Raw genomic sequence first — 22,122 nt, forward strand, 5'->3', positions numbered from 1 at the left:
CAAGGAAGGATTCTCCATTTGATGCAAATTGCTAGGAAAAAACTGAAGATCAGTCAGGCAAAAATTAACTTCAGATCATTATCTTACAGTGCGTAAGACAAAAATTTAAAATTGACATGTGACCTAAATAAAGTCATATTAAAAAATAGAGATGAGAAGCATCTCTTTCCACAAATAATGGACAGGAGAAAGATGCTCTACAACAACCACAAAAAATCAATAGAGGCATTCATTTAAAAATTAAAATGAACAATTTTATTACTTAAAACAAAAAAAAAGCTTTTTCATGAACAAAATAAATTTAGAATGAGAAGAGACACTGCAACTTGAGAGGGAAAAACCTTTGCATTAAATATTACTGATAAAAGTTTGATATCCAAGATATGTAAGGAATTGACAAAAAAAGTTTAAAAGATATATACGTATATAATATAAAAATATATAAAAGCTATTCCTCAATAAATGGGTTTAAAAATATGAATAAGCAATTTTCAAAAAAAACTGTATACTAATCAATAGCCATAAGAAAACATACCATATGTCACTGATAATAAAAAGATACAAAATGCAACAACTCAGAGATTTTACTTTATTTCCTTCAAACTTGTAAAGGTGACCAAAAACCAGAACAGTGGAAGTTGGTTGAAGCAGTGAGGTTGAGACAGGGATGGCAGACACAAGAAGGAGAGAGGTGTTTTGGAAAAATCAGCACTGTGCTCCAACTGTCTTGCATGCCAATTTTGCATTTACAAAACTAATGATAACCTACTTGTATTCTTTGACCCAGCAATCCCAATACTAAGTATATAACTCAAGGAGATCAGAGATTCTAATACATATTCAAATAATCATAGCAGAACTTTTTTGGTAGTAAAGAATTAGAAACTATGAGGTACCATTGGGGAATGGATAAACATAATAAATTATATGAATGCAATGGAATGCAGCAAGAAATTATGAATATGAAGATTTCAGAGAAATATGGAAAGGTTTAGTAGAACTGTTGTAGAATGCTTTAAGCGGAAACAAAAGACCATATATAATTAATCTAAAAATACAAATTAAAAGATTACAAAAAGAAAGCCAATCTCTGAATAACTGAAAAACTAGAAGTAGTCCCAGAAAATAATGAAACATACAGCTCTTGTCCCAAAAGAGAAACAGGGGACTATAAGGGCAACGTATTGCACACATTTGTCAGATATAGCCATTGAATCAATTGTTTTGCATAACTTTTTCCCCTTTATTATAAAAATGGGTTTAATTCTGGGGATGTAAGGTGAAGCAACATAGGAGTATTGTAACATTCAGAATTAACAGGTATAAAAACCAAAGCATCAATAAATTTTAAAAGATACATAATCTCTACATAAATATTTAGGTGAAATGATTCTACCTACCAGGTATCATAAAAATTAATTCCCTCCCACAACCAGTTCTGGTCAGCAACATCTTTTTTTTTCCCAACCTAAATTCCCCTTACCATAATTTCCCCTTGTTCTATTCTGATTTATTGATTCAGGAGAGATCATATAGTGAAATGCCAGTGTCTATAGTATAAATGGAGGAATAGGCTCTTCACTTCTAAGCTACTGGCTGAATAGAAATGGGTCAATATGGTAATTGACATATGATAATTTTATTGAAAACTGTGACTGTCTGAATTCTATTCCTCCCAATGGCTGCCTCATAAATAGTGGAGTTGACAGGCTCATAATTTGGAGTTGTAGGACTCTCAAGAACCATTCTCTTCCTTCTACTGCCTCAAACTAAAACTTGGGATAACTGCCCGTTACCATTTTTAGTACAAGAATGAAGGCTCCCCTAGGTGTCTCTTGTTTCCTTGAACCTATCAGAGCCAGGGGCCCAAGGATTTTGCTCCTTCTTTACCCTATGGCTGGTCCTGCTTTTCACCTTAACGGACCAAAGCAGGATTCTCTTTTGATGGCTCTTGCAGGAATTTCCTGTGAAACACACAGTGGAATCATGGACTTATTCTTGCTTCATTTTTATTTGTCACAATGACACAAAAGGGTCACTAATTGTCTTAAGATTTTATACATCTTTTGTAGTAGGGATCATGATCAGGTCAAGGATTAAGAAATCTTAATTGTTCAGTTAGACTACAAGATACTCCTACTATTTTTGAACTACCGTCTTTAAAATCTTCAACATTTCTTTATTAGTTAGTCTCTTTCTCCAATGGCATGATGGGAGTGCGGGATGCCAAGGGACTGGGGAACAGAAATCTGTGGTTTCCTTATTTTCCTTTCCTGGGAACTTCATCCAGAAATTGTAATTTTCTATCAATATTACTCCTTTTTTTAAAATTCAAATTGAGGTAAGAGACTGTGCCAGACACCAAAGTGTGAAAAAGCAGGGGATTAAGAAATTCTCCATATAAAAAGACAAACTTTCTCCACAGGGATATGGTTAAATTTGTTTGATCATGTAGAAAACTACAAAACCAGAGGTTAGCTTTTAACCCACAGGTGGTATAGTAACTAACTTTAAAAACCTGAAAATTTTCCACTGCCAACTGAAGTTTACTTTAAAGAGAACTCTGACCATAAGCCAAGGCTTTTTCCCTAGTCTCCTATATCTTTCCATGGAAACTGAAGATAATAAGAAATCTTTTCCTATTTGATCACTAATCTCTTCTCCCAGAATGGAGCTTAAGTTCCGTCATATCCAACCAAGCTGCAAAGACTTCCAGTACAGACCTAGCCCTGACTTTATATTTGTCTTTCAAGAATCAGTTCAGTTAAATTCCAAGAGGCTCATCACCAGAAGGATGGTCACTGGCAAGGTTTGTTTAACTATGACAACTCATGAAGACTCTAAGTGTAGAAGGGTTGCAATCTGCATCAGAGGAAGGAAGACACATGAATGAAATTAATTGCTTTTTTCAAGTATTAAAAACTATTTCTTTAATACCCATTTGCAAAAGGATATGTTTACTGAGCATTCCAGACTCTGTAAACAATGTGGAATATTCTGGTGAATCATTAATGGATCCAAGAAAAGAATCATAAGGCCAAAAGTCAAAAAGGACCTTTCAAGTTAAGTTTTAGAAGTCTTCATAGAGACCCAAGATAGTATACTATCACTTTTTTTAGCAAAAGCAAAAATTAAAAAGCAAGAAAAAAGAATCTCAAGTCTCCAGGTCCAATTGAGTTTTAAATTTACTTTTTCTATTATAAGACATGAATACCAAGAGATGAAATCACTATTTTCATCTGGAAAGAATACAAGTAGTCTCTCCAAATCCCTAGATGAAGAAGCTAAAGGAAAGTTTAATGTTGTCCTGTCAGAGTACAACTAATTGTAAAGGTACTAAAGCTGCTTTCCCATCAACAGGGAGTTTGAATCCCAAATAGCTTCAGTTCCTCAAGGATTCTTCCCTCCCCCACTGGCATGAATCTTCATCAGTCCCCAAATCCATGTTTTTCCTCTCCCCATTGCTTGGTCCTATTAGATCCTGTAGATAAGAACTTACTGCAAAACCCACCATACTTTACTTGTAGGGAAGAGATTGTCCTATTTTCTCCAAGGTTCTATGGATTAGGGTACCCAATTTCACCCTTAGTGGGTCTGACTTATTTCCATCATTCTCCCTGACTGACCTTCATTTGTAATATCTCCATTCAATAAAATGGACTTGCTTTATTGTCTTATAAGCTCCAAGTTTTTTTTTTACAAAATGGTGGCATTCCAAACTTTCTTTAAGTCTATTGCAAAAAAATTACAAATTCTAAAAAGATATAGCATGATGTTCCCAAGTTTGCATTTCTGTATGCTTCCAGTCTTGCCCCAATAAATGATTGTGGTGTTGTTCAGTTGTTTCCAACACTTCATGCCCTCATTTAAGGTTTTCTTGGTGAATCATACTGGAGTGGTTTGCCATTTCCTTTTCAATCATTTTATGGATAAGGAAACTAAGGCAAACAGGGATAAGTGACTTGCTCAGAGTCACAAAGCTGGTAAATGTCTGGGTTCAGACCTGAATTTAGGATGATGCAACTTTCTGACTTCAGGTACAGTACTCTATCCATTTTGCTACCTAACTGCTCTATTCATAGTATGAAACCCAGCAAATCACTTCATCTCTGAGAAAACTGTACAACTCTCTTAAGATGCAGATCTGCTTTAGTAGAGGAGTCTTCTCACAGAAAGTTCGTTAACCCCAATGAAATCACATGCCCAGGGTTATATAGTTCATAGTTATGGTTTTGAAGCCAGGTCTTTATGACTCCAAGTCTACCATCACACCACATTGCACTGCCTCCTTATATATGCATATGATAATACAGTCACAAAGTCATAATGTTTTTCTAAAAGTATGCAATGGGAAGAAAATGTATCTGTGTATTTAATTAACAAATTACTGTCCTATATTTTCAGATTATAAATATCTGGTTGTTCACTGCCATGGGGAGAGAGGAGGGAAGGAAAGGAGGCAGATGAATTATCTTTACATATAATTGGAAAAAATAAAATAAAATGTTTGTTTAAAAAGAAATATATAGTAGACTTTTATTTTAAAAGGTCTATATAAAAAAAATGATGTTCATGAAAGGGACACAAAATCAAACATTTGCCCTATAACAAAAACACATAAAGAAAAAACTTTCACATATGAAGTGCTGCTCTGAAAAGCAAAGCTAACTTGAATTATGTGATCTGGTATTTTTACTAATGAAAGAGCCAGGCATTTAATTGGCTGTGTAACAGGATCTTGTGGAACTTTAGATACTGTCACTCCAGCTCAACAAAGGTTTTGTTTTATTTTAGAAATAGTATTTGTTCTTTTTACTTGATTCAGAACTTTCTGATCTTTAGTATTCATGCTTTTTCAGTCAGTCCTATTGGAGGAAGTTGGAGCAGCTAAGTGGCACAGTGGAGGATTGGATTGTCATGTCTGAAGTCCTGAAGATTCAGCTTCCTGAATTCAAATGCAACCTTAAACACGTACTAGCTACATGACCCTGGACAAGTCACTTAACTCCCATTGCTTCAGTTCCCTTATCTGGAAAATGGACTGGAGAAGGAAATGACAAACCCCTCCAGTATCTCTGCCAAGAAAATCCCAGATGGGCTCACAAAGTGTAGGACACAACTAAAAATGAATGAACAACAACAAGGGGATGTAATTTTGCGTCATTCAAAAGAGAGAACTGACATTCTAAGACATAGCAGTCCAAATTAGAACTAAAATCCAAATCCCTAAATAAATTGCCTCATTCTACATTCCTTTAGTCTTTTGTATCTTGGTTTGAACCTCTTCTCAATATCAAAATCAACTATAAACATTTTCTAAAATTTAAAACATTTCTAATCAAAATTAACTAAAATTGTTTTCTAAATTTTAATTCATTTTCATAACATTCTATGTATCATAATAATAATTGAAGAGATTTTTCTAGCACTATGAAATTTACAAAAACACTTTAGATGTTAGAAAATTGTAAATACTCTTTGACACAGGTATTTGCTGGAGCAGTTCTAACTAGTTTGTTTTCCAGATTGATAAATTGTATGTGAGAATTTAAACTTCAAAAATCATCTATACAAAGCAGGGCTTGATGTATTGTTATATTTATTGTATAGCCTTGAGAAAGTCTTAATAATACTGATTAAACTTAAATGTGTGTGTGTGTGTGCATACCTTTTAAACATTTATCCAGTATACCCCTGTGCTGTTGTATAAACATTGATTAAACTCAGCAAGAGTGCAATAGAAAGTTCAGGGAATGAAATTATCACTAGACAAGAGACTAATAATGATAATTATGATGATGATGATAATAATAATAATAATATAATATCACCTTTAACTATATACTATATCATAATGTTATATAATTATATGTTATAAAATGTGTGTAATTATAATTTGCAACATACTGTCATATATAATATTTGATGCATGTTATATGGAAAATAATATATATAACTATTTTAATTATATATTAGATAAATATTATATGTAAGCCTACACATGATTATTCAATATATGTCATATAATAATATGCAATAAATATTTGTAGTTATAGATATGATTATGTAATTGTATCACAAAAATATAATTAATTATATATTTGTATTTGATATATAATTACATGTAGTTGTGTATTATATAGTTATAATCTATGATTATAGCCTTTAAAATATGCATTTACATATAATTGTATAATAATATGTACTATATTAATAAAAATACTAAGTGGTAATTATATACTACCTTAAGGTTTGCAAATGGCTTTACATTCATTATCTCACCACTATGATGCCTTTATTCCAAAGAAATAAAGAAAAGAGGAAAAAAGATCCACATGTAAAAACAATATTTATAGTAGATATTTTAATGGTAGCCAAAAAAGTAGAAAACTAGAAGATATTTTCCTATTGGAAATTGGCTAAACAAATTGTGGTATATGAATATAATGGAATATTTTTGAATCACAAGAAATGATGAAGCAGATAATTTCTGAAAAAACTGGTAAGACCTTTATGAATTGATTCAGAGTGAAGTGAGCAGATCTAGGAGAACAAATTATATAGTGATAACAGAATCAATGTTGAAGGACTTTAATAAGATGATGAACCATGAATCCAAAAGCATAAAGATGCCCGTTGCCTCCTGACACAGAGAAGAATTTAAAATGCAGAAAAAGACATACATTTTTGGACATGACTAAGGAATTTGTTTTGTCATGTCATATGTAGCTATATATTGAGGGAGTTGCTTTTTGTTTGTTTTTCAATGGGAAAAGAGTAGTAAGAAGAACAGATTAATTTTTTTAATTGTTATTTTAGAAATTTTTAAAAACAATTTACATGTTATCAATTTACTAGTCTTATATGGAATAACATAAAAAGCACTGAATTTAGGGTCAGAGCTTATGGGTTCTAATCCTGTACTTCTTGGGTGACCTTGGTGGGTCATTTAATCTTTCTCATCTCTAAAATGAGGCAGCAGGATGAGATGACCTCAAAAGCCCTTTTTTCTTCTATATCTAAACCACAGAATCTTGGGATCTCATTTGATCCTTACAACAGCCTGGTGAGATAGACAATACAGGTATGATTACTCCATGTCATAAATTAGGAAACTGAGGAGCATTGAGTTTACATGATTTGCCCAGAGGTATATAACTACCCAAACTGAGAGAAATTTTGTTACCATAGCTTTCATCATCCACAGAAACCCATGAAGAGAGTTGGAGGCTGCTAACTGCATCAATGCTTCTATACTTAAAAAATCTTGCAGGCAAAGAATTATTAGTACAAACATACATGGATTCTACTTTCTCAATGTCCAATGTACTGTTTAAAGAAGTGAAAACAGTTTAGAATAGAAATTCAGATATTCTACTAGAAGTAGTCGGCACTGGAAGTCAATTTAAAAAAAAAATAGGTAAGGGGCGGCTAGGTGGCGCAGTGGATAGAGCACCAGCCCTGGAGTCAGGAGTACCTGAGTTCAAATCTAGCCTCAGACCCTTAATAATTACCTAGCTGTGTGGCCTTGGGCAAGCCACTTAACCCCATTTGCCTTGCAAAAAAATACTAAAAAAAATGATAAGGAATCAATTTTCAGAGATTACTGAGACTAGAAGATTGCAAAAGAATGAAAAAGATGGCACATGGTCATTGTACAAATTAACAAGAGCAAACAGAAACTACTCACTTCTTCATCTATTTTTTTATCTTCATAAATTCTTTAAAATAATTATTTTTATAGCCTTCTCACTCTATCTTCTCCTCCAAATCCATTTCATCTCCTGTCTGTATCTGCACTGGTTGTACCCATTCCTGGAGTGCTTTCCCTCCCCACCTCTGCTTTTCACTTTCCCTGGTTTCCTTTAAGACTCAGCTCAAATTCTAGCTTCTGCAGGAAGCGTTTCCTGGCTCCCTCAGTCACAGTTCTTTTTATATATCTTATTTGTATATAATCAATTACATGTTATTAGAATATGAACAGCTTGGCATCAGGAACTATATTTGTGTCTTTAAATCCCTAGAACTTTGATCACCATGCTGTACATAAAAAGTGATTTGAAAACTTATTGATTGGCTGCCTTAATGAAAGTATAAGTGTTGAGGGAAAGTCTTTTATTGATAATTTTCTACAGAAATCTACAGTCACACAAAATGAACTGAACAGTACAGACAATACAAGATTCCTGTTGTATATATTGCTTGTTTATTTTACACACACACACACACACACACACACACACACACAAAATCAATCAATCAAAGTCTCCTTGTTGATATTATGTCAAGAAATTCCTTCCAAAACTGTTAAGATCCAAGCAATACCTTTGTTTAATGATTTGCTAATTTGTAATTTCACTAATTGTAAAAGACAAATGTTATATCAGACCCAGGCATGGAAGGCTTGATTAGTAATCCTATAAGCACTCTTCTATAGAAACGCTTCATTCTACCTACAATTTAAGAAATGTTGCATTATTTGATACAACTACCAAGATCCTGTACTGTTGCCCTAGTTAAATCAAACAAACAAAAACAAAACACTCATATTTATTTATCTGATACATTTTCATTTTCTTGGAAATGGTTCTGAAATGGTCCTGAAAAGGGCCCCTCTGTAAGAAGACTAGTTTTGCCAAAACTATATAGGTCTAGGTTATCTGCCAAGAAGCATATCCATAATCAATTAAAAAGCAAAACAAACAGATAAATAAAACCAAACCAATATTTCCTCTGTTCATGAACAAACATGGTACTACAAGTCCACATTTCATAGCCTGGGATATGTGGATTCTGGGGTACTGAACTAGAATGCATGAGGGAGGAGATGTATGTGTCTCACCCTTATTAGTACAGCTCATTTGTCAAATGTGTATACCTGTGAATATCACTGAATAAAAATGAAACTAATGACACATAAATGGGTATGTAGTATTATTCTGTACTAAATGTTTCACTACTAAATAGATCTCAGAGATGAGAAGGACTAATCAGCCCATTCACCTTGGTAGAGTTTGTAATATGGGACCTGCCCATTGCCTAAGGGCTAAGTATAAATTATATTTTCACTGCCCCCAAATATTTGAATATCAACACACACTCAGACACATACACATACATACATACACACACAAATACACACACATATATGATATAGATATAGATGTATATAAACATGCATTTGTAAAGATGTTTAGCCATTTCATGGAGGCTGTCCTAGGAAACATCCAAGTTTTAGAGAGATTATTTATAGAAATGTTCTCCAGATGCTATGATTTGAAGAAAGTATTGTGCTGACTGCATCAAGCTCTGCAGTGTTCTAAGGAATCCTCAATTAGATCTACATTTACTCAGAAAATCAGTCTAAGCATCCACACTGGAAGATCAAAGTAGATATAGATTGCAATATTGTTCAGATTCTGACATGCATTTGGATGGGAAGTCAATTGAATTATCTAGCAGTACACATCTGGTGGACAAGCAATGCTAATATACAATGAATAAGAAATGAGTAGAAGGGTATCAGGCTATTGAATTAAATTGTAAATCATTGACTCACAGCTCCTCAGAGAATACTAGACTATAAACTCCTTGAAGGTAAGAATTGAATTCATCCCAAATCCTCTCAATCTTATCTAGTATAGGAAATTATCAGAAAACATTAAAAAATGATCCCGGTACACAACTTTTCAAATTACAAGGTATTTGAAATGATCCCAACTTGATTATGGTTACATAAATTCATTTTTTCCATCACTAATAATCTCTTGGTAGTTATTCTATGAGTAATCAGTACAGATATGAGAAGAATCAAAAATCTCAGGTGAACCAAACAGCAACAGAAAAATGCATGTAGTTGTAGGTAGGCAGCATCATAGTATGGACAACTGACTAGCCAAGAAAGGACAATAAAAGAAATTATCAAAATGTAGATGACTAGAAGAAAAATTGGAACAACCATGAGATCAGATTGTAGTATAATAACTGGATGCTCATAGACTACGTAGATACCTTCTAAAGTATATAAAAAGAGTCAAAGAAAGGCCTCTAATACATTGACCTTTCTCTTTTTTGTGTAGGATCATGGTAAAAAGATAATTGTTAGGAATCTTACAAGATGTAAAATGGGAAGGGCTATTATCTATATGTATGTGGAAGGAGGGCTAATGGATAAGATCATGGATACAATAAAATATTAAATAAATAGTATCTCTTTGGTTTGGAAGCACAATTCTTTGAGACAATGGCTTTACCATATAGTGAAAAGACAAAGGGTCTTAGAGTCTGAAGATCTAGGTGAGAATCCTGCCTCTCTTTCTTGGTATCCATATGCACCTTGGGCAAGTCACAGAATTTCTCTGGGCCTCAGTTTCATTATCTGTAAAATATTGGGTTTAAAGTAGAAGAGTTCTCTACTCAGGTTCCTCTGAGCTCTCAATCTATGATCCTATGATAAAAGTAAAAAAAAAAAAGAATGGTAATAATGAAAGAAAAGGAAAGTCAAGAAAGATGTTGGCTTTTCACAGCAAATACAGCTTTTTAAAACATGTAGAAATTTAACACAGTAGATGGCGCCATCTAGAGGAAGACAATATTCTTAATTTAACAGTAGTTAAATGTTTGAGTACCAATAAGACTCAAAATCAAGCTTTCCCTGCCAAGTGGCATTGCACACAAATTAGAACAAAACAAATCTCAGTTTCTGCCTCTCTTAAATGAGGACAAACAAATTTGCATAGTTTAGTGGAGAGAAGGTCAGTCTTAGAGTCAGGAAGTTCTGAGTTCAAGTTCTGACTGACACAAAAGAGCCATGAACTTATCAGGAAATTTATTAATTTCTCAGTATTCCAGGTAAATCCCTAAATTAAATTCAGACAAGTTACTTATCTCTGAATTAGTGAAAGGAATTTTCCCTCACCAATTAAATTATAGACTCAAGCAACTCTTTCCTCCCAAATTATGATTTCATTACCATATTGTCACTTTGATAATAGCAGATGATAACTTTTTCTCATTGGTGCTTGGTTCATTATTTCCCTCAATGTTATTTCTCAGTCAAAATCATCAGAAAGTCCGCCAATTAATCTTTCTATGATGCAAAAATCTTTAATATTCCTAGGCTTTAGAGTATAGATGCCCAAGTTATAGTTAGCAACGACCTATTAGTTCCTTTTGGAGTACTAGGATTTAAAGTGGACTTTTTATGAACAACAGCTAAATTCTACAGTATTTTCTAGATTCAAATTTAAATTTCCTATACCGTAATTCAATGTAATAAATCCTAGATTATGTTTTCCATTGCTCATATATAATCCTAGACAAAAATGGGGGGAGGGGGAACTTGCCTCATTCTGAGAGAAGGAGGTTAGCTTGTGACCAATAACTAAGTTCCTAGGTCTGATGCATTGTGTTCAATCTAGAGAAGGCTTTCCTCAAATCAGTCTTTGGTTTATTTCCCCTAAGAGTTTATCCTTAGAACCTCAGAACTTGACTTTACAGAAAAAACATAAAGGTTAAAAAAAAAGTCCTTAGACTTCCACATATATATATATATATATATATATATATATATATATATATATATATATATACATATATGTATATATATATACATATATATATATAATTTTGGACAATCTTTATTTTAACCCACAGAAAGTGAATAACACAAAAAAAATTGCTATCAGAGCCTATAAATCAATTAATCAATGAACAAGCAATTATTAAGCTACATTTAGTCAAAACAACCCCTTTCTTCCCTCTCCAACTCACCCATTCTGTTTGGATCCACCTTCCCTAGGCCCTGTGTAGACCTTAAGATCTATAGCTTTCTACATTTTAGTTATATTCCAAAAAGTAATTAAACTTGGAGCTAGGAATCATCACTTAGGTCTGCACAGTTCACATAACTCACAGTCATAGTGGAAATAGCCTAGGTTTGTTCCTCCACATTGTGCCTCAATACCTTTCTCATCTTCTGGCTCTAGACCCACATAGTGACTGTTTTTCTTTAAAGGAAGCTACCTCCAAAACTCCTTTGGCTGGTGGTTCTTCTGCCACTGCCTCTTCTCACCAGTCATCTCTGGGATCCAGGGGGATCACTGGGAAATTGTATATAGAGTATATAGAGTGCTTTTTCTGACCCAGAAACCTAAGTCCAAGCTTTATGTGTAGTCCCTCTCTGGTCTTTGGTCTTCCTACAAAATCTCCTGGATCCCTTTTAAATGTCATGTCCATGAGTGAATCTCAGATCTAGAATAGTTATGTCTCCATTATGTATCCTCAAAAGGCAAACATGCACCCAGAATAACGTTACTCTTCACATCCCCACTTGAAGAAACGTCATGTCATTCCAAGAGTGTATTCAAAACAAAGCCCTTGTCCTTCAGCCTTGGCATTCAAACAGATTACTCTGAGTCACAACCTCTGCATTTCATAATTTAAGATTGTATAAAAGAGAATCCCTCTCCTTTCAAAGGACAAAATAATCCATTATATGTTGTACAGAGCACCAGCCCTGGAGTCAGAGACCCAAGTTCAAATCCAGCCTAGCTGTGTGACCTTGGGCAAGTTGCTCTTAACCCCATTGTATTAAATAAATAAAAATTTTGAAAAAGAAAGAAAGTTCTCAATAAATGAGCATTGTTTCCCTCCATGCTGTAGTTTTGACTCTCTGGACTTTACTATCATGGCCTCATGACAGTGCCTTCCTTACTTCTGTTCCTATTTGTGTTTTACCTTCTCCCATTAGAATGTAAGCGTGAGGGCAGAGACTGTCTTTCTTTTTGTTAATACTTATACTTTTAATACTTAGCACAGTGTCGGGCACCTAGTAAAACTTTAATAAATGCTTGTTACTTTGCCTTGTTGCCTTGTTTTGCCATTGTCATAACAGAAATGTTTCATTTTGGACATGAAGAGTAGTACAAAGTGAAACATCTAGAAATAAATAATATGTAATACTGGAGATCTGGATCAGTTGGTAGAACTCAAAATCTTGCCTATTCTGCCTGCTTGGAATATCTGCCTTTCTTTAGGACTCAGTTCAAAAGGAAATTTTTTTTAAAAGACAGTTCAAGTGCTAACTCTTAAAGAAAGACTTTTTCTGTACCTCAGTTGATATTGCCATCTCCTCTAACGTTACCTGGTTTCTAGTATCTTTATTTTGCTTGACTTAATTTATTGCTATCTTATCTCCCTTATTAGAATATTAATCCTTTGAGGTCAGGAACCTGTTTATTTTACCTTTCTATCTCAAGAGCTTAGTTCAGTGCCTGGGACATGGTAAGTACTTAAATGCTGATTGATTATCTCATAGTTTCAAATTAGTTACCATCTTTAGAAGTCTTTTCTCTTCCATATGGTACATTCCAGATTTCCCACCCTTTTCTTTTTTTTCATTCTTTTTTCTTTCTTCTTTTCTTCTTGAATAAAGGATGGGACTTTAAAAATATTCCCCTCCCACTACCAGCAATGAATCTTTTTCTTATAATAAAGAAAAACATTCAAACAAAGCCAACCAACAAAACATACACATCTCACAATATATGTTCTATCCCAAACTTTATCTTCCAGACATCGGAAGGTAAATTTCCTTATCAGTTCTCTAGGACTGAGATAATTTAAGAAAGTGTGCTTTTAATGAAGCATTGCAAAAGAAAAAGTCGTTATAAGCCCTGTGATGTAAGTTTTGGTCCATGATTATGTAGAAATGGCACCCCTACTCCTACACTACTTGAAATGTTTATTATCTTCTCATCTTTCCTCAGTCTCCATGCAGTTTCAAAGTTTTAGGGAAATCACAATTCACCAAAAGTTGAGGGACCCTACAGAGAGAAAATCTAATTCTACTTGTTATTTCTGAATCCTTTCTGTCTGTCTCTTTTTTGAATTTTGGATTGAAAGGAAAAAACTAGGCATTATTTTCAATATTTTCCTTCTAGTATTTGAATGCAAAATATATTTCCCCATTGATTAAATCAATAGAATTAGGTATAATTTGTATAAGATTGGTATTTCAAGATAGTCTTAAAGGTTTTTTCTTACTTTACCAAAAGCCTAATCCTGTTGTTCCAACTTGGAATTTTTAATTAAATGAGATTTAATATTTCACTCCTATTAACTCTTTATATCAAAACAAAATTATAATGCCTATTATTTAAAATGAATGAGTTAAATGAAAATATTATACATTTAAAAAGAAACATAAAATTGATACTATGTTCAAGAGAGTAAAGTAGAATAATGAAGTTCTTTACCTCATTCTCTTCAGTTCCTGAATCGAGTTCATTGGTGCTTTCCTTCAAAAAACACTGTACAGTCTCACTTTTTTCTACACACTGAAAAAAAGTCATTTTCTCCAGCAGGTTGCTATTGTAATGTGTATTTATTCCTTCCAGCCTATTCATTTTTAACATCTTGTTTGTGAGTCTGATTAAGTTAGTATCTGGAGTATGGTTTTCATCTCTCTGAGTCTCTGATTTGTAAATCATAGCATAGTCACGCCCTTTGATTTCTCCTGCCTCCTGGCTGTAATGAAAAGAAAAAAAGAAAATAAGTGTCAGTGATTTTTCATATTTTATTTTTGGGCAAAAGCCTGTCTAATGCATTTTCATAGCTAAAATCTGAGGCCCTCTGCTGGAGATTTTCATGAAAAATCACTCTTTTCTCAGTCTCTTATCTAGCCATAATTGTATCAGATGGAATTTGGTCTTGCTTCTTTATATGATAACTATAAAGTGAAAAGTACTTATTTCCACAGGATTCAAGAAATGAAATTCTAACGTCTAAACACAAAACACTTAAATTTTTGTTTAAACAATTTCCAAATATCACTAGTCAGAACTTTATACACAGAATGTAACACTTAGCATTCCTCTCTTTACTATGAACAAATCATTGCTCACTTGGAGAGCAAGACTCATAGCCTATTTCAACACTAATTTTGATTAATATATTCTATTCAAATACATTCAGAACTCAAATTTAATCAAAGAAAATAAACATACATTTCACCCTCAGAGAGATGGCTAGCAAAGTTAGATACCTTATTGATATTGCAAACCAACAGCAAACATTTAACCCAGAACTGATGATATGAAGACCCTATCTAAGTTACACTAAAAAGAGGAGAAAGAAACATTCATTCCGAGGTGTAAGATAAAAACAATTTACATACTGTGATTACCACAAACATAAGAGAATTCCTGTATTTGCATCATTGCAGGGATAGAGTAGTAACTAGTTCCACAGGAAAAGGGATGTGAAGAATTCAACCTTATTAGGGAACTCCCTGTGTGAAAGCCATCAGTATCACTCAAAAACACCCTCTGTAACCTTCTCTGGAGTATACTCCCTTCTCTGAATGGAAGTGCCCTTTCTCTATAATGCCAGTTTGAGCTCCCATTTAACTAATATGGCCTTGATCTCATATTGCTCAGCTGTTACACAGTTAGTCAGATGGGGAAGATTTTTAATTTTAGACGCCAGCCTTTTCAAGGAGGTCAGGTAAGGAGAAGATGAAATAGGACCATTGGATGAAATATCACCTTCTCCTGTTCTGTCCTTTTCTCTATTGGAATAAGAAACAGTCACCTAGCAAAACTATTAATGAGAAAAGGCTCCTTCTAGAATAACAATGATCAAGAAGGGAAATCACAGAATTGTAAAACTGGAGAAAATATTAAGAAAAACGATTTAGTTCAGCCCCACCTTCCATCAAGTAAATAAATGTTCAAGTTTCTGTAGTTCCCCTCTTATCATAATTATCCTCTTTTGTTAATCCCAACCAATGAATCAATAATTGTGTCTTAAGCATCTTCGATATCCCACTGTGTTCAATGTTGGCCATACAAAGATGAAAACAAAATTATTTCTGACCTCAAAGGGTTTGTTTCTATATTGAATCACAATAATGGCTAAGAAGTTCTCACGTCTGAGTGGCATGCAAAAGAACAGTCCTATTTTTCCCATAGTGATGGGAATTGGGGACAAGAACACTTAAGCAATTTTATATTTTAGTATCTTCAATCCTTAAAACTTTTACTGAGAAAATTATAAGAATTTATCCAGAATTTCCAATAGATCTACATTCTAATGAAAAGAGGAGATACAGGTCTTTAGATTTCTATATAGGATAAGATTTCATTTTTATAAATCTTCTTTGCCTGAAAAAGCAATATCAAGAAATGTTTTATCTTCCTTCATTTTCTGCAATAGTACTAATTCTTCCCTGGAGGAGAATCTAGTTATGTTATGGTCATATCTTACAAGGCAGTAAACATGATCTCACCATTGTGGGGAAGACTCAAACTGTTAAGATTACCACCCATCCTAGCGGTTTCCTCCTGTAAGCCCTCCCACCAGTCTTCTAGAGATACCCTGGAGATCTTACCACAATGCACTAGAGGTGCATTGACATCAAGGTCCTTTGATATATTTCTTCTAATCAAATCATGACCAGTCTACTTTCTTTTTCTAATCATATATTTCCTTAATAATATTCTGGACACGGGGTGGCTAGGTGGCACAGTGGATAGAGCACCAGCCCTGGAGTCAGGAGGACCTGAGTTCAAATCCGGCCTCAGACACTTAATAATTACCTAGCTGCATGGCCTTGGGCAAGCCACTTAACCCCATTTGCCTTGCAAAAACCTAAAAATAATAAAAAACAATAATAATATTCTGGATGCTACTTTTTAATGCAATCCTTGTTTATTAACATGCTTATCACACACCTCTATTGCCCTTTGAATCACCTACAATCTGGATTCTTCAGAGCTTGTGGCTTTTCATGATTCACAGTCATATAACATTATTCTAGACTTAATTCTATACCATTAACAAGCTGTTTACTCTAGGGCAAGTCTCTGGGCTTTACTGTCCTTATTTTTAACATGAGATTGGATCAGTTCGTCTTTAAAGACACTTTCAGATCTAACATTCTAAGTTAGATAAATATGAAATAATATTTGTAAAAAAAAGTGATTAGTGAAGTATGTAGGCTCTATAGAAAAGTTCATTCCCTCTTCTTCACAACCTTAAGGAAATATATACTTCATATCTACTATATGCTATGCACTTTGTGGAATACAAGAAGTACAACAAGATCTCTGACTTTGAGTAGCTGTGACATGGGTAATATGAATCAGTGGAAAGAACACTGGAACTGAAGCCAGGTCCTACATTTCAGTTTACTACTTGTTTGACCTTATATCATGCAACCTCTTGAATTGGATGACATCTAAGGTCACTTCCATCTCAGAACAGATGAGTCTAAAAGACACTAAATGGTAGAATGCATAGTGCCATGTAACATTATGAAATGGAACAATAATCCTCATAACATTTATATAGCACTTAACATACATTGCTTCATTTGGGTCTCACAAAGGCTCTCTTGAGGTGGCATTCCTGGTCTTAATATTCATATTTTACAAATGAAAAAAGTGAAGCTTAGAGGGGTTAAGTTACTTGTCCATGGTAATAGAGTTAATAAATATCAAAGTCATCATTTCAATCTAGGTATTAATGACTCCTCATTTAATATTCTATTCTCTGTGATGTGCTATTAATATGGATATTTTATAGAAAAGACTTTCAGTCAAGATAGTTGCCAGAAAAGAAATAGATTGCCTAGCTCTCACATATCTACTGCAGCAAAAATATGAATTAACAGACAAGAAATCTAATGAAAAACCTACAGTAAGTGGCTTCTTCAATTCAGAAGTATACCAAAGATCATCAGAAGTCTAGGGACTATAGGAAAGGCATTGTCAGCAAAGCCGCCAATTTAGATAAATAATCTCCCAAGGTAAACAGAAATGAGTCAGTTAACTCTGCAAGATTGTGTCTGGAGACAGTGAGTGCAGATAAAGCACCCTGGATAATGCCCCAGGGTAAGTCAGAAAGCCCAAGAGAAGTCAATAACTTCACAGAAGTGAACCTTTCAAGGGGAAGATCAATATCTAGTACCATGGCAGTATTCAGAAATAAATATTCTTTATCCTTGAACTGGATCAGGCCAAGAAGAGGTGCCATTGAAGGAACTGAAGATCTAGTACTCTGAATCTCAAAAAGGTGAATGGGAATGAACCAGAAAGTAGAGATCAGGATGAGCTCAGAAAACCCACAGCAGGGAAAAGTAGGACCAATAACTCCCAAAAGCACAAGAAACAGAGGCCAGTCATGGCACAAAACCCCACTTCAGAAACTAAGACTAGAGAGATGAAAAAGCTTTAGAAAAATACCACTACTATAAGGCAACCAAAGAATCAAAAACACAGAGAATGATTACAGTTCCAGAGATGCACAAAAATTCAGTGTAAAAGAGTATAGTGCTAAGACTGTAAGCATGGATTCAAAGAGGGGATAATGTATTTTCCATCAGGACTACAGGGATATTAAGGAAGAGATTAAAAATATAATTAAATTTAATTAAAAAGAAATTAAGCAAGAGATTACAAATAAAATAAAATAAAATTAGTAGAGAAGTTTGGGAGGGAAAAAACAGCTTAGAAGAGAAAGTGATAAACCTTTCCCAAATAACAGACTCCACAAAGACTAGATTAGACCAAAGAGAACTAAATAAATCCATGAAACAGAAATATTAAATAATCAAAAGATTTAAAAATTAGAAGAAAATGTAAAATGTAATAAAAAACTGACCTAGAAACAATGTAGCAAGAGAATTTAAGAATTATTAAACTTCCTGAAAACCATGAAGAAATCATAAATAAAACTTTCCAGAGAAAATATACTCCACTGATCACCTCCTGAAAGAAACCCAAAAGAAAAAATACTCTTGTATCACTGCCATAATCCAGAGCTCCAATGTCAAAGAAAGAATACTGTAAGCATCCAGAAAGAAGCACTTATAAGTACCAGCTAACCACAGTTAGTACTACATATGACCTGGCAACTTCTACTTAAAATGTAAGAAGATCTTGGAATACAATATTCCAGAAGGAAAAACAAATAGACTTTCAACCAAAAATAACTTATTCTGTAAAGCTGAGTATTATCCTACTGGGGAAAAAATGTATTTTAAATGGAATAGAATACTTTCAAGAATTTATGATGAAAAGACAACAAAAGCTAGATAGGAACTTTGAAAAAAAGTACAAGATTCGTAAGAAATCAAGAAAGGTAAGTGTTTTTTTGAACAATTGTAAATGGTTGTATAATGATATAATACTAATATTTTAATAGAGGAGAGAAACGTATGACCTTTAAAGACTTCAAAAAATATTGAATGAGTTAAATTAGAGGGGCTGGGGAGGGGGAATGAAGAGGAGAATGATTTTAAGAGGGGAAAGAGTAGGAAGGGTAAAAGTAATACACTAGTTTTACTGGTGCAAATAAAAGGGGGGTAGAACTTGCTGTTTCTCAAAGTTGAAGTATATAAAAGAGTATAAAACATGAAAGAAGAGCTGGTAGAAGTATCAGATGAACCTCTCACCTATCTGGAACAGCCAAAAATAAAAGGTTGAACACAAATTGCTAGATCTGTGTAAAGATATATCAAATTCAATAGGGAAACAAGTCAAAAAAAGAATTGGTGGAGTGGAGTCTGAACTCATCCAACCTTTCTGGAGGGCAATTTGGAATTATGCCCAAAGGGCAACAAAAATGTGCATATCCTTTGATCCAGCAATACCACTACTTAGGTAGTGAAAAAGGGTAAAAACATCACTTGTACAAAAATATTCATAGCAGCCCTGTTTGTGATAGCAAAGAATTGGAAATTAAGTGAATGTCCTTCAATGGGGAATGGCTTAACAAACTGTGGTACATGTACATCATGAACACTATTGTTCTATTAGAAAGCAGGAGAGATAGGAATTCAGGGAAGCCTGGAAAGATTTTCATGAACTGATGCTGAGGGAGATGAGCAGAACCAGAAAAACATTGTACATCCTAACAGCTACATGGGGGTGATGATCAACCTTACTCATTCCATCAGTGCAACAATTAGGGACAATTTGGGGCTATCTGCAATGGAGAATACCATCTGTATACAGAGAAAGAATTGTGGAGTTTGAACAAAGACCAAAGACCTTCTTTAACTTAGGAAAAAACCATTATCTTATTGTGTAATTTTGCTATCTCTTATACTTTATTTTTCTTCCTTAAGGATATGGCTTCTCTCTCATCACATTCAACTTAGATCAATGTATATCATGGAAACAATGTAAAGACTAACAGACTGCCTTCTGTGGGGGGGGAAGCAAGATTAGGGGAAAAATTGTGAAACTCAAAATAAATAAAATCTTTCTTTAAAAAAAAGAAGGCTAATTGCCATAAACAAAACAAAATTCCTGTTCCTAAAGACAAAAGAAAAACAAAGACCTAGATTCTAAGTGGGGTACACATCATTCATAGGTGAACACATTACGTTATATGAATGGAATGGAAAAATAACAAAGGATGATTTCAGAGTATCCTAGAGAGTATGTGTTTATTCATATTGAAGAGAGCAGAACCACAACTTCTTATTAAAGGACAACAAGACTAAAAAGAAAAGCACTCTTATGCTTTGAGACTTAAGAACTATGATTTTAATGTGATGACCAACCAAGTATCCAAAGAATCTATAGAGGTTACTTTAGGTAGCACAGTGGATAGAGCACTGGCCTTGATGTCAGAAGGACCGGAGTTCAAATCCTGCCTCAGATACTTATTCCTTATTTGCTGTGTGACCTTGGGCAAGTCACTTAACCTTAATTATATCTCATCCAGGGCCATCTCCAGTTGTTCCAATTCATATCTGGTCACTAATCCAGATGGCTCTGGAGGAGACAATGAAGCTGATGCCTGAGCACAGAATCCCCCTCACTTAAATCCAATTGATATACTTGTCATGACATCACCTCCCAGATGTCATGATCCTCTTCAAGAGCAAAGAATAAACATCATTAACCTCTAACAGAGAGGTAAAGGACTAAAGGTATAGAGACATTCTGGGACATTGACAATGTATTGATTTATTTTGCACAATGTGCTACAAGTGTTCTTTGTTCCCCTTCCTTTCTCTTGGTTTTTAAATGGATAAGAAGAAGAGAGTCAGCAATAGTGATTTCAAAAAAGACCACTGAAATATATGTTAAATATACAGAAGAGATAAGAAATAAGTTCAAAAGGAAGTACGGATGGAGTAGTTTTGGAAGTTTTATATACTTTTTTTAAAAAATGAAAATAGGGAATATATACATAAGTAGGATGTTTTGCCATGTAGGTCATCTGTGAACTGATATTTCTGGAGTTTTCTCTCCCATCTTTCTCTAAGGGAGAGTAAGAGAAGCAAGAAGTTTTGTCCAGAAACTGATCACTCTTCTGTCCTCAGAGAGAGGGTATATAAGGCTAGAAATATATCTATCTGCTCCCCTAAATATTAGTAGTCTAGAGAAAGTAACATTTAAGTTCAAACTACATCCCTGATTGCTATTTCTTAATTCGGGAAGAGAACTCACAATCTAGTTTCACAATAAACATATGAAGCAATTAACTTATTTATTCAAATAGGAAAAAAGATACATCTTTTGAAGTCTTGTAAGGGTCGTCTATTTTGAAGACGGAAGCTATTAGACTAGGGTCTATTTTTCCCAGCTTTCACCAACTATCCCCTTCACATAGAAATAGAGAATTAAACAATCAATCTATACCAGTGAAGATATTCCCCATACAAATGGGCTTTGAAATTTAGATTGCAAGATGACATGGAGGTCACATTTTCACATAAATCTTTTTGTGTTTAACTGAATATAGAAATGTCCTTTTTTGTATTTAAGTTTAGCATTTGAAAACTGAAAAAATAATTATTTAATATAAGATATGAGTCATTGGTTATTGATATCCTCGAAACTTTTTAAAAATAATTATGCTAAAGATTAAACCGATTACTAATATCTATATTTTAGAGGTGACACAGATAGGTATTACTCTAGATCCAGAAAGTTTATATTGAATTTTGGAAAAGGGTCATTACAAAATCTTATTTTTTTTCTTTACTCTGGTTTGAGGGTTTACCCAACCCTGTGTAGGTTGCTCATTTAACTCTGGTGTCCACCTTTATTCAACTCTCACCTAGGGCTCCTCAAAACTGTTACATCTATAGAAGCCACA

At 33.9% G+C, this 22,122-nt stretch overlaps 1 protein-coding gene across 4 annotated transcripts in view; it reads right to left on the reverse strand.

The window, feature by feature from the left end:
* MYLK4 (myosin light chain kinase family member 4) overlaps positions 1–22,122 on the reverse strand; it is a 144,349-nt gene that overhangs the window by 91,898 nt on the left and 30,329 nt on the right. For 2 of the 4 annotated variants that reach the window (XM_074199541.1, XM_074199543.1), the window contains exon 2: positions 14,259–14,529. In XM_074199541.1, coding sequence (XP_074055642.1) covers positions 14,259–14,529 — 271 coding nt within the window. Of the gene's footprint in view, positions 1–14,258; positions 14,530–15,178; positions 15,813–22,122 lie in introns of those variants that run through there. The other 2 variants (XM_074199544.1, XM_074199542.1) reach the window with 2 other exon arrangements.

This window comes from Macrotis lagotis, chromosome X (assembly GCF_037893015.1).
Source record: "Macrotis lagotis isolate mMagLag1 chromosome X, bilby.v1.9.chrom.fasta, whole genome shotgun sequence".
NCBI classification, from domain to species: Eukaryota; Metazoa; Chordata; class Mammalia; order Peramelemorphia; family Peramelidae; genus Macrotis; species Macrotis lagotis.